The following is a 13,818-nucleotide window of genomic DNA, read 5'->3' on the forward strand; positions in this document are numbered from 1 at the left end:
ATGCAGTGGAGTTATAAAAATGTAATGATATTTAATTTAGGAACGGATTTCTTAAATTCTATACATTGCCTATTATCCTAACTCAAAACAGCACATTTAATGTAAAGATCTGGCAAAAATCTGGTAACAGAAGAAATAAAAGCATCAAAAAATAAAGCCATTATTATCAGGCTAGAACGTGATATTACATTTGTATTTTGCATATGTAATTATAATTCAAAAGAATTTATATTATTGACATACACATCTATTGTCAGAGCAACCACAAATTTTAATTAAGACATTCCATTCTTCAAAGGGTATTCAAAGGACTATTTATGGAGCAGAAGTTAATAATCTAATTAAAAAATGATACGCGTTACATTTTGATAATTATTTTCTTGATACCTATATTAAGAAGTTGGTTAAAATTTTAGTTTGTCTTTGGTACATATTCAAATATGGGTAATAAAACATTCTTATTGAATGGAACCTAGAATAAAAAATTCAGAAAAAAGGCTGAAATTCTTTCCTGAGGTTAAATTGTTGTTCTTTCAAAATAAAAGGGCAAATGCACAATACTCAAAATTCACTACTGCTGCAAAGCAAAACCTCAAACTCATTTGACAGTTCTTTTCCAAATTTGCTTTTGGCTCAACTCTGAGACTACTATTCAGACTAGGAAGAAACATGTGCAGGCTCTTCTCAACTACAAGTACTCTGAAAATCTGGGTTTCCTCAAGTGTGGAATTAGGTGATGGCTGGTTCCAATTTTTAAAAAAATCTCAATTCTCTAAATTAATTCGGAGAGCTAGGAATTTACAAAGGTGTATAGGACTACAAATTTTGCTGCTCGAGTTAACTACCTAACCATCCCTTATACTGGTTCCAAAGTAAGAAAGTTTTAACAGTGTGATTTCACAACATCTTATAGAATAGTGGGTCTTAGATTTTTTGATTTTCCTAAATAGGTGGTATCCTATCCTTTTTTAAAATCTGGGTGACAGAAACAATGTTGTCAACTTTTCATTTTGCTATGAAAGAGCTTTTTAGAGAATAAAAGCCATGTTACAAGTATTTTAAAACTGAAAGAATATCTTGGCAACAGAAAAATATTTATGTGTGTGTGTATATCTATATCTATCTATCTATCTATCTATCTATCATCAATCAATCATTTATCTATAGCCTACCCTCACCCCCGAATATATATCATAGAATGGCATGGGTCTGTAGACTACAAGTTTATTTAAAATCTTTTGGATTTAAAAAGATGAATTAACCTAAACAATATTTTATATTTCCTATTTTTCTACTTGTTCCTCAATTCCTGCCCATGGTATCACTTTGGGAGAGAAGGCACAGAGCTGTTACACAGCTAGGAATTTCTACCCCTGGCTACTTGATTTACAGTATGGAACTTGCAAGATTAAGTTATGTCTTGCACAAAAAAAGTAGCACCAAACTGCCTTACCTGTCTACAGCACCACTTGCAGGGGAGGGGGAGGAGGCAGTTCTTTACGTAGGGCAGTGCAATGCTTCCTCCTCTTCTGCAAGCAGTGCTGGAGATGCTGTAGAAGGAAGGGCATCAATGAGATGTGTAAAGAAATGGTGGAGGGCATGAGGAATGTTTGTTCAAAGTACTTTTTGCCTTCCTATGCCTAATATGGTGCCCAGGGTATAAATGTCTACATTGATAAAAGCGTACTTAATTACAGTATCCAAACTGAATCTGATCAATGCCAACTTAAAATGTAAGTCACTGTGGGTTCTATTTTAAGGTCACTAGCACGCACAATGTATGTTGCAGTGGGTTCTATTTTAAGGTCACTAGCGTGCACAATCTAGCAAATTAAAAGTATACCTCAAAAAAGTATATTTTTAATTTCAGCCTTTATTCTGAATTTCTTGTTTGTCTAGGTTCCAACAAAACATGCTTAAGAACAATACTGTAAATAATATTTCAATTCTAAAAAAAGAAATATTACCTTAAAAAGTTAATATTAAAATTTAATAGTAAAAGTCTTTACAAAAAGACTCCTAGCTACAGTAGTTTTTAATTGGATTACACAGCTTTTAAGGTTTTTTAAACTCTAAGATTACAAGATTTAAAAAAAATTAATATGCTAAAATTTAAGATAACTACTAAAATACTTGGAAATTTTATATTAAGAATGCTACAATTTTAAAATAATATGACATTTATTTAAAATTCTTCTTAAAATCTCTATTGATAACAAATGTTTAGTTATTTTTAAAAATTATTTAATAATCATTTCTGCTCAAGACATTTGTGGTATGTACTTTATCAACCAAATAATTGTATTCATAACAAACTCATCACACAGTTCATTTAACTTGTCTAAGTAAAAATAAGATGTACTATATTTGCACTATATCGTCTCTGGGGCCATGTTTCAATTACTCTTCTAATAGCATAATGGCATACAATTAGTTTGTAATCTTGCCAAGAAATTGTACACATTTTCTATGAAGAAATTAAAGCTAACTTAGTAGTAGTTAAGGAAGTTACTAAGTTTCCAAAACACTTATCTGTCTACAATAACCTATTAAAATATATTTAACACTGAGTTTGCCTGATTATAACCTATTAACTGGCACTTCTTTGAAAATTATCAACTACTTTAAAATTTTTCAATAAAATTATTTAACCAATGCATATTCTTTATAAACTCTACTGGTAACATAATATAATTCTTGAATTCACTCCAAATCTCAATAATTTGTATATATAAAACTACATAATGATAACATGCAGACATGGGCATACTTAAAAATTTGAGAAGCTATTGATAAAAACATTATTTTATTAAATGAACCCAACTACTTGAATGAATAAAAAGCTTCCCAATCTTTTTCAAGCAGTTTACTGTTCAAGTATGGTTTCAAACTGATAAACTACTAATAATGTTTTAATGTTTAATATGTCCAATCTGAATATGGCAAAAAATATTCAGCATCTACGTCAGAATTATTCAGAGTGATGAAAATATTTACATTTTTCAAATAAAGATATATACACCCATAGTCTTCCTATAAGAAAGAAATGTTTAGTATGCGTTAGTGTAACTGCATATATAACTTACAAGAAGAGATATGACCAAATTTTTTCATAGTGGGCTAATTTCTAAGACAATCTAGTCAGCTTTTACTGATAAAATATTTTCAAATGAAACCTTAAGAATTATCCGTTATTATTTTTTATACTATACCCAATATTGTTGTGGTTTATAATTTTGCTTCATCGCTAAATATAACCACAAAGTTCCTTGAAATAAAAAATGTACCCACCTCACAAAATAATGTAAGCTTGTCATCTGGTAAAAGACCATTAGCTTCATCAAGCAAAAAATCCCTTCGAATGAATTTTTTAAAACCCCAGTCCTTTCCTTGTACAAATCGATATGCTCTTTGGCTTTCTGGTGGGAAACAGAACAGAAGTTTAAATAAAACAAGTATCCAAGAGACATTTTTGTAAATGATAACACAGTTAAGTAAATATGAAAAAATAGTAAGAAGTACAGATATTTGTGTTCATAAATAAAATGTGTCATCAGAGTTATATCAGGTACAGCCAAATCATTCCTCAGCTCTACTCAAATTTTGGCCATCAAATGAGCTCACTTTCAGATTCCTGAATCTCTAGGTAGAAGAAAATGCCGATCAAATCTCATGGATAAGAAAGATCTAGGCCCTATAATAATAAAGTAAGATCAAAATACACTGGCATGGGCATATTGTTCATCATCTACCATCAGCACCTGATTACAAACACAACTCTCATTTCCTTCTTCTCCCTTTAAAAGCAGATGCTCTAAGTCATCAGGAAATCCTTTTAAGCTTAAGCTTTCCTGGGACATCCATCCCACTGACTTAAGTTTACTGAACCAGAAGACACCCATTAACTGGTGAAAAGCTAAATAATGTCATTTATCATTCCCAGGTCTTTAGACATAATCCCCTAAAAACAGTTTTCATAAAAGTCTAAAAGACGGTTTTTAGTATAATTTAATTTAATAAATAAATGTCTGAAGTAAATGTTTCAAATGCCTATCATAATAGTATATAACAACTGTATACTATGAAATAAACAAGATCCTCTACAGTTAAGTATTCACTGTCTGTTACACAAAAAATTAATTGGAGGTGGAACCAGTAGTAAATCTAATTGAAACACATTATGTTATGGACTTAATGTGTGTATCACATCAAAATTCTTATGTTGAAACCATACTGTTACATGATTCCAGGGCAGGAAGAATAGGGAAACTGAGAGAGAAAAGTTAAAACAAGGCCAATTTTGCAGCCAGCTTGTAACTAACAAGCCATTATCTTCCCCAGCCAAGGACAGGAGAACAAATGGTTAAAAAAAAAAAACCTCCCTAAGGAGCGAATGCAGAAAGGGAATGGGGAAAAGGGAAAGGAAAAAAGAGCAGTTTTACTCCCTAAGTAGAGAAGCCAGCAAGCAGTCTGAAGGCTTGGCAAGACAAAGTTGCCAGGTGCTTCTCATGATTTCTAGGAAGGCCACAATAAAGTAAAAAAAAAAAAAAGGGACCATGAGAATTAACCTGTACCAAAATATTCAGCAAACGAATTTTGAAACCTATAGAAAAGAAGGTATATAAAGCCTCGGACCCCCTCCCAACTCGCTCTTCAGAATAGCTGAGAGCCCATCGGTGCTTCATAACCAGATGTTTGCTTGCTTTGCTTCTTTAATAAAGGTGCATGCTTTAATAAATGGGCTTTTCACAATACAGTCAAGGTCTCTCGTATAAATTCATTTATATGAGACGACAAGGATTGAGGTTGGGAACAGCCCTCTCCCACTGACTCAGGGTGCTGTCTGGGAACACCTCTCTGGAGTTGGTGAGAGGTGCCTATAACAATACCTCCCAATATGATGATCTTAAGAGGTCAGTGATTAGGACTAGATAAGTTCATGAGGGTGGAGTCCTCATGAATGGGAATGCTGCTCTTATAAAAAGACCTCACAAAGCTCCCTAACTCCTTCCACCATGTGAAAACCTGAGTAGTCCACAACTCAAAAAGGGATCTTCATCAGAATCTGACCATGGTGGCACCCTGATTTTGGACTTCCCAGCCTCTAGATCAGTAAGAAATAAATTTCTGTTGTTTATAAGCCATCCAGTCTGTGGTACTTTGTCATGGCAGCCTGGACTAAGACACTCCCACTGTCTTAAATGCCAGATAATGTGAAAATACATGTGAAACTGTATTACTTTGGCAATAAAAGATATTATTAAATAGTATGTATTTAGAGGAGGTTATCTCGTGATGTTAACTTGATTCTGTGAAAACACTTAAAATTTAATGAGGCAGTTATGATATGTTGTCCTACTATGCACATTATACATCTTCTTTTGAAACTCCAGGTACATGATTTCAGCAGGTTACATATGGGAACAAGTCTTAAGGCTAAGAAAAACTGACTTCCTTTCAGTCAATGTTCTGGTTATTATTAAAAAAAAAAAAATTCTAGAGACAAAATAGCAAGACATTAAAAATCTTTCCAATATTCTTCAGATTTTATCCAACAAGAATAGCAAGGGAGAAGAGAACTATTTCCTGAGCACCTATTACATATGCCAGGCATGGGACCAGCAACTGTGTTTCCAAGTGACAAGTGAATGTCATTTTAGAACATGAGAAAATTAAATTTTAATATTATTTTAAGTAATTTTACATGTCTATGAAGTCTAAAACTTACTACAAAAACTACAGCTCTACACTGGTGTTTAAAATTAATTAATAGCCAAATTAAATGTTTCAGGTTAAGCAGACTTTAGTGGGAAAAAATATCCTAAGTTTTGTAGGCAAACATGCAGAAGTCACAGCAGGTAGTTACAGAGTATTCATTCAGTTTGCAAATCACTTACCCATTGCTTTTGTTTCTTCCCTTTTAGCGTTCAGAAGGGAAAATTTGAATTTTGCTCGAACTTCACTTTTGGGGCAGCTGACTAAAAGCAAATATAAGGACAAGTAGTCTTTACTTTCATCATCTAATCCTTTTGGATTTACCCTCAGGCACCTAAAATAAAACAACAGGCTCACATGGAGGAATATAATACTTGAAACATTCAGAAAAGAAAGGCAATACTGAAATCATTTGTTAATATCCCATCAATACCCCCACAGTTCTTTACAATTCTCTATACTATTCTTAGAAATCTAAGATAAAATAGACTAATATCTGTTCAGGAACAGTAACTACAAAACAATAAAGTAGCCAATGATAACATGTAAACTCTAAGCAAACAAAAATCTTACCATTTCATTTTGTCACTTGGGCTAGATGAGAACGTTGAACTTTTTAACACTTCACCCATTTCTTCTCGACAAAAACTGAAGTTATTAATGGTCCACATGTAGGAAAATTTTACAACTTTAACCTAAGAGATTAAAAAAAACACTTTGATAATGAACTTTATGCTTTTAACCTGTCACATGTTAAACATCCTATGACCTAGTCTTTTAACATTTCTAATAACTATACCAAAGTACTTCATAATAGTCTCAAAATACTGTAAAATTTGTAAATAACATAAAGTGAGGCTTTTCTACAACATGTACCTGTGTATAACACCAGCTTTCTGCTATAGGAGCAGTAGACATATCTCCAGGGAGAGGTGGGGTGGGTTCCCGAGACATTGCTGCTTTATTGCAGTCTTCCAAGATTTATGCACTATCCCATACAGTTGAGTACTTTACTACAAAGAAAAAAAGTTTCATTTACTGATCAAAAAGCTTAACTTACTAAATTCAGGGAAGAAATATTTAAACAATCATAAAACAATTATATGGGAACATGTATTTCATTATTTTTATGATTTTAATATAACACTAGAAACATAAACAAACCTAATACTTGTAGATAAGACATCTACACTAATAAAAGAGAAACATGCAAATTGACCATCCCTCCGCTATGCCCACCAGCCAATCAGAGCGAGTATGCAAATTAACCCAACAAAGATGGCGGTAAAGTTGCATACACAGGCACAGAGCGAAGACTGAAGACAGCATAGAAGGAAGCCAAGCGCTGCAAAAGGGAGGAAAGCTGCGGAGAGGCAAGTGGGGCGGCGGAGACGGGAGGGAAGCAAGCAGGGCAGCGGAGACAGGAGCGTTCCCTTCTCTGCTTCGCTCCGGCCGCAGGAAGCACTATTCTTGCAGGAATCTTCCTACAACGGGCCTCTAGTTATTTTATAAAGGTAGACTTACCAAAATATCATGAATCAAAAATTATATAGCTTAATAGTACGATCATAAACACAAAATCAGAAAATAATATGGAAATAATATTTGATTCACCTTCCTTCATCTTTTTATTGACATATTTGCAAAAATCCAAAGAGTTCTAAAGCCAGAAGAGCTTTGGAAATTACAAATATTGGTCACTCATCTGGTAGATCCCAAAATTTTGACCAATGAAACACAGATGGGACCTAACTGTAATGCTGTGCAGTAAGAAATACATAGATTTCCACAAAAGTCTAATTTTATTTCAGAATAAAACTCCATCCCTATCAATTTTTTAATGGCCAGGACATTAATGTCTAGATGATTCAGGACATTAATGTCTAGATGATTATGCTTTGTAACTTGGAAAGTCTATGAAAGAGCTGCATATGTAGCTTTGCAGTGGTAAAGGTGGTGGTGGTGGTGGTGTGAGAATTACATTCCAGCATAGAAACTCAAATCTGGAGAACCCTCTTTTCATTTAAGAATAATTAATAAGGAAAGAAAACCTCATGAGTCCTATAAAAAGAAACTATTTGGGGGGGAAAGGGGAAAATTTCAACCAAACTGGAGAAGAAAATATTTGCTATATGTCTATACCCAATGAAATAACAGTGTAAAATGAGAAAACAAAGATTGAAGAAAGCCAACTGAAATATACATAGAATCAGCTGGCTGGCTCAGTTGTTGAGTGTCAACATATGAACCAGGAGGTCATGGTTCAATTCCCGGTCAGGGTACATGCCTGGGTTGTGGGCTTGATCTCCAGTGGGGGCTATGCAGAAGGCAGCCAATCAATGATTCTCTCTCATCATTGATATTTCTTTCTCTCCCTTCCTCTCTCTGAAATCAATCAATCAATAAATGTGTGTGTGTGTGTGTGTGTGTGTACACACACACACACACACACACATATATATACATATATAACTAAAAAGACCTATAAAAGGTATGAAAACATTTTAAACTACAAATGGAGTTAAAAATATGCATTAGACTTGAAGTTGTGGCCTCGTTTAGCAGATGAACCTTGTTGAACCCTGCCCAATCTCTTGATGTCTCTCAAACCTTTGTGCTTGTCCAAGGAGCCTAGTATTTTTTAACTAGAGGCCCGATGCAAGAGTAGGCCTTCCTGCCCCTGGCTGCCGGCACCAGCTTCCCTCTGGCACCTGGGACCCGGGCTTCCCTTGCAGCTCCGGCTTCGTTGGGAAGATCATCCAGTCTAATTAGCATATTATGCTTTTATTATTATAGATAGTTCCCAGTAGTTAAGCATATGCCAATACTTGTCAGTGTCCCAAATGGGAGGATGTAAGCACCTAGATACAGGATGATTGGCAGCCAAGCTCTCAGAAAGCAGCTTTTAAAAGTATGCAAATATATAGTCTGTGGGAACCTGCTACCCATCAGAGCCAGGTGATCTGGAGGTGTCCCCTGGTGGCAGTTGCAAAAATAAGGGCTACAGATGCATATAAAAGATTTTTTTTTCTGGAGCAAGGCAGAGGGAGAACACCAAAAGGTGTGCGGAGCCTATAATCCTTGAGAGCAGCTATTTAGGACACTAGACTTGTGCCAAACATAAGGCCTGCCCCTCAGGCCAAAGCTCCAAGACAAGCAAAGAGGTCTTGCCTGGTCAGCAAAGCTGCTGGCTGTCTGTCCCCTTTCCTTCAGATCCGGTTTGCTACTTTTAGCTGACAAAGCCATAGGTTCCCCATCAGCAGACCCAAATCCAATTCACCTATCTGGCAGCAAAGATACTTGGTTTTCCTGCCTAGCCCCAGGCTGGTAAAACTGTGCTGGGGATGAAAATAGGAGTAGAAATATGAGTTGGATATTTCTCTTAAGCAAATTCATTCTATCTATATAATAAAAGGCTAATATGCAAATTGACCACACGGCAGAATGACCAGTCACTATGACGCACACTGACCACCAGGGGCAGACGCTCAACATAGGAGCTGCCCCCTGGTGGTCAGTGTGCTCCCACAGGGGAAGCGCCGCTCAGCCAGAAGCCAGGCTCATGGCTGGCAAGCGCAGGGGTGGTGGTGGGAGCCTCTCCCACCTCCGTGGTAATGCTAAGGATGTCCGACTGATGGCTTAGGCCCACTAAGCCGTCAGTCAGACATCCTCCCAGGGCTCCCAGACTGCTAGAGGGTGCAGGCCAGGCTGAGGGACCCTCCCCCCCAAGTGCATGAATTTCATGCACTGGACCTCTAATCCTATATAAGAAAAGGCTAATATGCAAATAGACCAAACGGCAGAACAACTGAACAACTGAATAACCGGTCGCTATGATGTGCACTGACCACCCGGGGGCGCACACGGAACATGGTTGGTGTCAGCAGCAGGTGGCAGAGCACAAATAAATGGCGGGTGTCGGCCGCGGCAGGATGGTGGAGCAGGTGAGCGAGGGCGCCAGACCGAGGTGGGCGCTGGTCGCTATCATTGGGGCAAGCCTCTGCTGGTTACTGAATTCTTTGTTCCTGCGTGCCGTGGTCCCACCCAGCACTCACAACTGCTGCTGGTGCTGGCCCCGCTCACACCCACTGCTGGCGCCAACCCCAATTGCTCCGTGCCATCAACAGGTGCGAGCGGGGCCGGCGCCATCAGCACGTGGGATCTGTGGCGGCAGAAGCAGGGCTGCCAGCAGACAGGTGACTGGGGGCCGCGGCAGGAGGGGCTGAGTGGTCGTGCGGAGGATGGGCTGAGACCCGCCCCTGTGCCCACCACAGCCTATGGCCCACAGTTCCTTTCAAGGTGCACGAATTTGTGCACTGGGCCCCTAGTTCATATATAAGAGCAAACTAAATAAAAGGTAAAAAAAAATTGTTTTCATTCCAGCTACTCCTTCAAATGATATAGTTATGGGATGGAGACATGGATTACACTGGTGAGCAGACTGCATTGGTTAGCACTTACAAGACATTATGTACCAACACTGTTTATTCTTCAGCATCTCTATGAGATGGGGTGGTAATAATCTCATCTTAACCATTAGAAAATTATTAGATTGGCTAGATAGCTTACTTTACACTTTTAAGTAACCAGAAAGTAACTGAACACAAATTTATCTGGCTCCAAACTCTATACTCTTTCCACAGAATCATGTTAATAAACCTCCTGATATTATAGAGCTAAAATAGCCCTTAACTATCTGGTGCCACTCTTAATTAACAAATGAGGACCAAGATGAAAAATAGGTTAGACTAGAAAAATAAACTGTCTATGCTTACACTTAGATAATTAGGAGAAAAAGATGTCCCAATATTCATTTCAGTGCTATTTCCAGTATTCTATTTTTTTCTTCTCTTCAAAAGGAAAAAAAAAAGATATATAATAAAATAAGATATATATAAAATAAGAATATCCACTACATTGAGGATGCTCAGGACTTCCTATTCTTGTTCCTGCAGAAAAGCTTGCAGAAAGAGAGAGAACAACCAAAATAAGATCTAGAGGATATAAAACAAGCGATCTACACCAATTACCACATAAGTAAAGGATTCTTCCATGTAATTTTTTATTTTAACAAAATATTTGCATGTCAGAATTAATGTTCTATAAGCACATCATAGACACATCCATCGCTACAGAAATTATAAGAATTTCAAATAGTCAGAAAACATATAAAGAATCATGTCAAACAACCATCTTTTCACCATCTTTGTGTATCCATCCCCGCCACTATCATCAAGTCTTCTCCCCTACCACAAGTTATCTGTATCCTGAATTTGTTACACCAATGACATTATGTACCAACACTGTTTATTCTTCAGCAACTCTATGAGATGGGGTGGTAATAATCTCAATGAATTCCTTCACATTCTTATTATTTTTCTGTGAATCCTACACTGTAGAGAAAGAAGTTCACAGATATGTTATAAAGTATTAGAGGCCTTATGCACAAAATTTGTGCATGGGTAGGGGTCCTAGGCCTGGCTGGCAATCAGGGCCAATTTGTCAGGTGACCAGCGGGGCGATGGGGTGGAGGGTCCACTGGCACCAGCCTTGGCCCGCCTGGCGCCACCTGCTCCGGCGGGGTGATCTGGGGCCAGGGCTGGCCCCCTCGCTGGCAGGCCCCAACCCCCAATCAACCTGCTGCTGCCGACAGTCACCTCCCTCTGCGAGGTGACCAGCAGGGCAGTTGGGGGCCCTCTGCTGGCACACACCTTGGCTGGCCTGGGGCCTGTGGGCTGGGGGCAGCTCCTGTGTTGAGCATCTGCCCCCTGGTGGTCAGTCCACGTCATAGCAATCGGTGGTTCCACAGGTCATTCTGCAGTTTGGTTGATTTGCATATTAGGCTTTTATTATATAGACTAGTAGCCCATTTGCAGGATTCAATCCTGCAAGCGGCCGCTTCAGCCGCGTGCACTGCCGCTGCCGCAGCCTTGGGGCCACCACACCTGCACCCGCGCGCCACTGCCGCCCACCTTGCTCCGCCCCGCCGCGCCCCGCCCCGCCCCGCTCCACCGCGCCCCGCCCCGCCCTGATGGCGGGTGGCCAGTGGAAAACTGCTGCTGGCGGAAAACTGGTGCCGGCAGCTACGCAATTGGCCACCCCGAGTTCCGCCACCAGCGTCTTCCGCCGGCCGCATGGGTCCTTCCGCAGCATTGGCCGTTTAGGCTGGCGGTAGGAGCGGGGGGCGGGGACTCGCGAGTCCCCAACCCCCGCTCCTACCGCCAGCCAATCGGCCACCCTGAGTCCCGCCCCCCGCGCCTCCAGCCGGCCCAATCGTGGGCGTAGCGGAGTGATGCAATTTGCATATTGCCTTTTTATTATGTAGGATTATATAGATATGCACATAGAAGTCAATAAAAATGGCAAAGTGGGGAATTCTAAAACTCCATCCTTTCACAAAAGCAATGAATAAGCTGACAGTAACTATCAGAATCAGTTTTTTGGAACTCTGGAATCAAATCAATACTTACAATCTGGGTATTGCTTAATGAAGAATGCAGCTGCAGATTTTTAGGGGAAAACTGGTATTTTAACATACTCACTTACCATACTCCCCTCCCCAATTCGGCAGCAGTCATGAAGACATCGGCCTGGTGCCGATTGCTGGTACCAGAGGGAACTACATACATATTAGACCTATTCAAAAAGAACAGTGTGGTTGTGTGCTTTTTCTAGTCTGGTAAGTCCCTAAAGATTCAGTTCAAGGTCTTAGCTTTGTTTCACCTTCCCTGGAGCTTCCCCAGGGGCGAAGCACTTCTGGACAGCAGTATTTGTCAAAAGCATTTAAAGGCAAATGTATTAGCACAAGGCGTAAGAGTTGGGACTAGCAATAGCCAAACAGGAAAGCCTGGGAAGAAAGAAGCTGAGAAATATATTTGGGGAAAAGGGGATTTGAAAAGTTCCCATACTAGAAAAACTAGAAGGCTTTGTGCATACCTTGGACCCATCACATGCTTGAAAAATATGTGAGAAGATCCTAAACTATCAACCTGGCTGACCATTAAAATACCAAGCAAACAGAAAGTGAAGACTAATGGGCAAAACTGTAACTGGCCTAAGAGTTGAAGGAGTGTCCCCAAAACAGAACCAATCTCTACAAATACAAACAGCAGAAAAAGAGCAAGTGGTGATCACCAGGTTAATAATTTTAAAAACAGCATTTGGGCTACCTGAGAAAAGTAGGGCCCTCCTCTCCCCTCCCCCAAGCATGGCAGCTGTGGCTTTTACCATCATACCAAAGCCCAAGAATTGTCCTCTAAAGGAACTGGGCCATCTGTCTTTATAATTCTGGAGTAGGCAAATATTTCTTAAGCAATACATACAGTGAGTACCCAAGTCCCCAGAAACTAAACAATAGCTTACTTAATAATCTTGGGTAAAAAATGAAATCACATGGGAACCAGAAAATATTTTGAACTTAGTGATATTAACGATAAGAAATTTCCCAACTTGTAAAACATAAAATTTTATTTTATAATAAGCTACTGCATAGCCAATATTGCAGACACTTAGCTGTTCTGTAAGGAAAGAGCTATCTAAAATGTATAACTAACCTTTTTCTGAATAGAAGCAATTTAATAAGACCAAGAGTAGATATGTTTTAAAGACTTTCTATATGCCAGGCTTAAGTATAATTTGATTCCCAAAATAACTCTATGAAGAAGGTTATAAGTGCTTCTGCCAATACTATAGATGCGTAAACCAGAGTACAAAAGGCTATGTAACCTGCCCAAGATTATAACACTAAAATATGGCAATGCCTGCCGGGATTTCAGCCTAAGCTTACACTAAAGACATGTATGTTATTAAAGATACCCTTTCCAGTACGTTAGTAACCCCCCTGGCCAAAAACACACACAAAACATCTCATTTAAAAAAATTTATAACAAGGGGGATCATTCACTCTTCTAAACTCATGACACAAACAAATATATATATGTGTGTGTGTGTATATATATATATATATATATATAAAACTGGATCAGATATTGTACCCAAGATGGAACTTTGAAAACAGTCCATTGCTCAAGGCAGTGAAGTGAGAACACTTATCTGTTTCTTTTATTTCCCAACATAACAATGAGATGACAACGAACATGTACA

At 38.6% G+C, this 13,818-nt stretch overlaps 1 protein-coding gene across 2 annotated transcripts in view; it reads right to left on the minus strand.

The window, feature by feature from the left end:
- The window catches only part of SPOPL (speckle type BTB/POZ protein like), a 59,713-nt gene that overhangs the window by 16,478 nt on the left and 29,417 nt on the right, over nt 1-13,818 (minus strand). For both annotated transcript variants that reach the window (XM_079782593.1, XM_079782592.1), the window contains exons 2-5: nt 6,592-6,728; nt 6,289-6,410; nt 5,898-6,049; nt 3,292-3,419 (exon numbers count right to left, since the gene is read on the minus strand). In XM_079782593.1, the coding sequence (XP_079638719.1) occupies nt 3,292-3,419; nt 5,898-6,049; nt 6,289-6,410; nt 6,592-6,669 (480 nt within the window). In that variant the 5' untranslated portion in view covers nt 6,670-6,728. The remainder of the gene's footprint in view (nt 1-3,291; nt 3,420-5,897; nt 6,050-6,288; nt 6,411-6,591; nt 6,729-13,818) is intronic.

The sequence above is a fragment of the Cnephaeus nilssonii genome (genome assembly GCF_951640355.1).
Source record: "Cnephaeus nilssonii genome assembly, chromosome: 10".
Lineage (NCBI taxonomy): Eukaryota > Metazoa > Chordata > Mammalia > Chiroptera > Vespertilionidae > Cnephaeus > Cnephaeus nilssonii.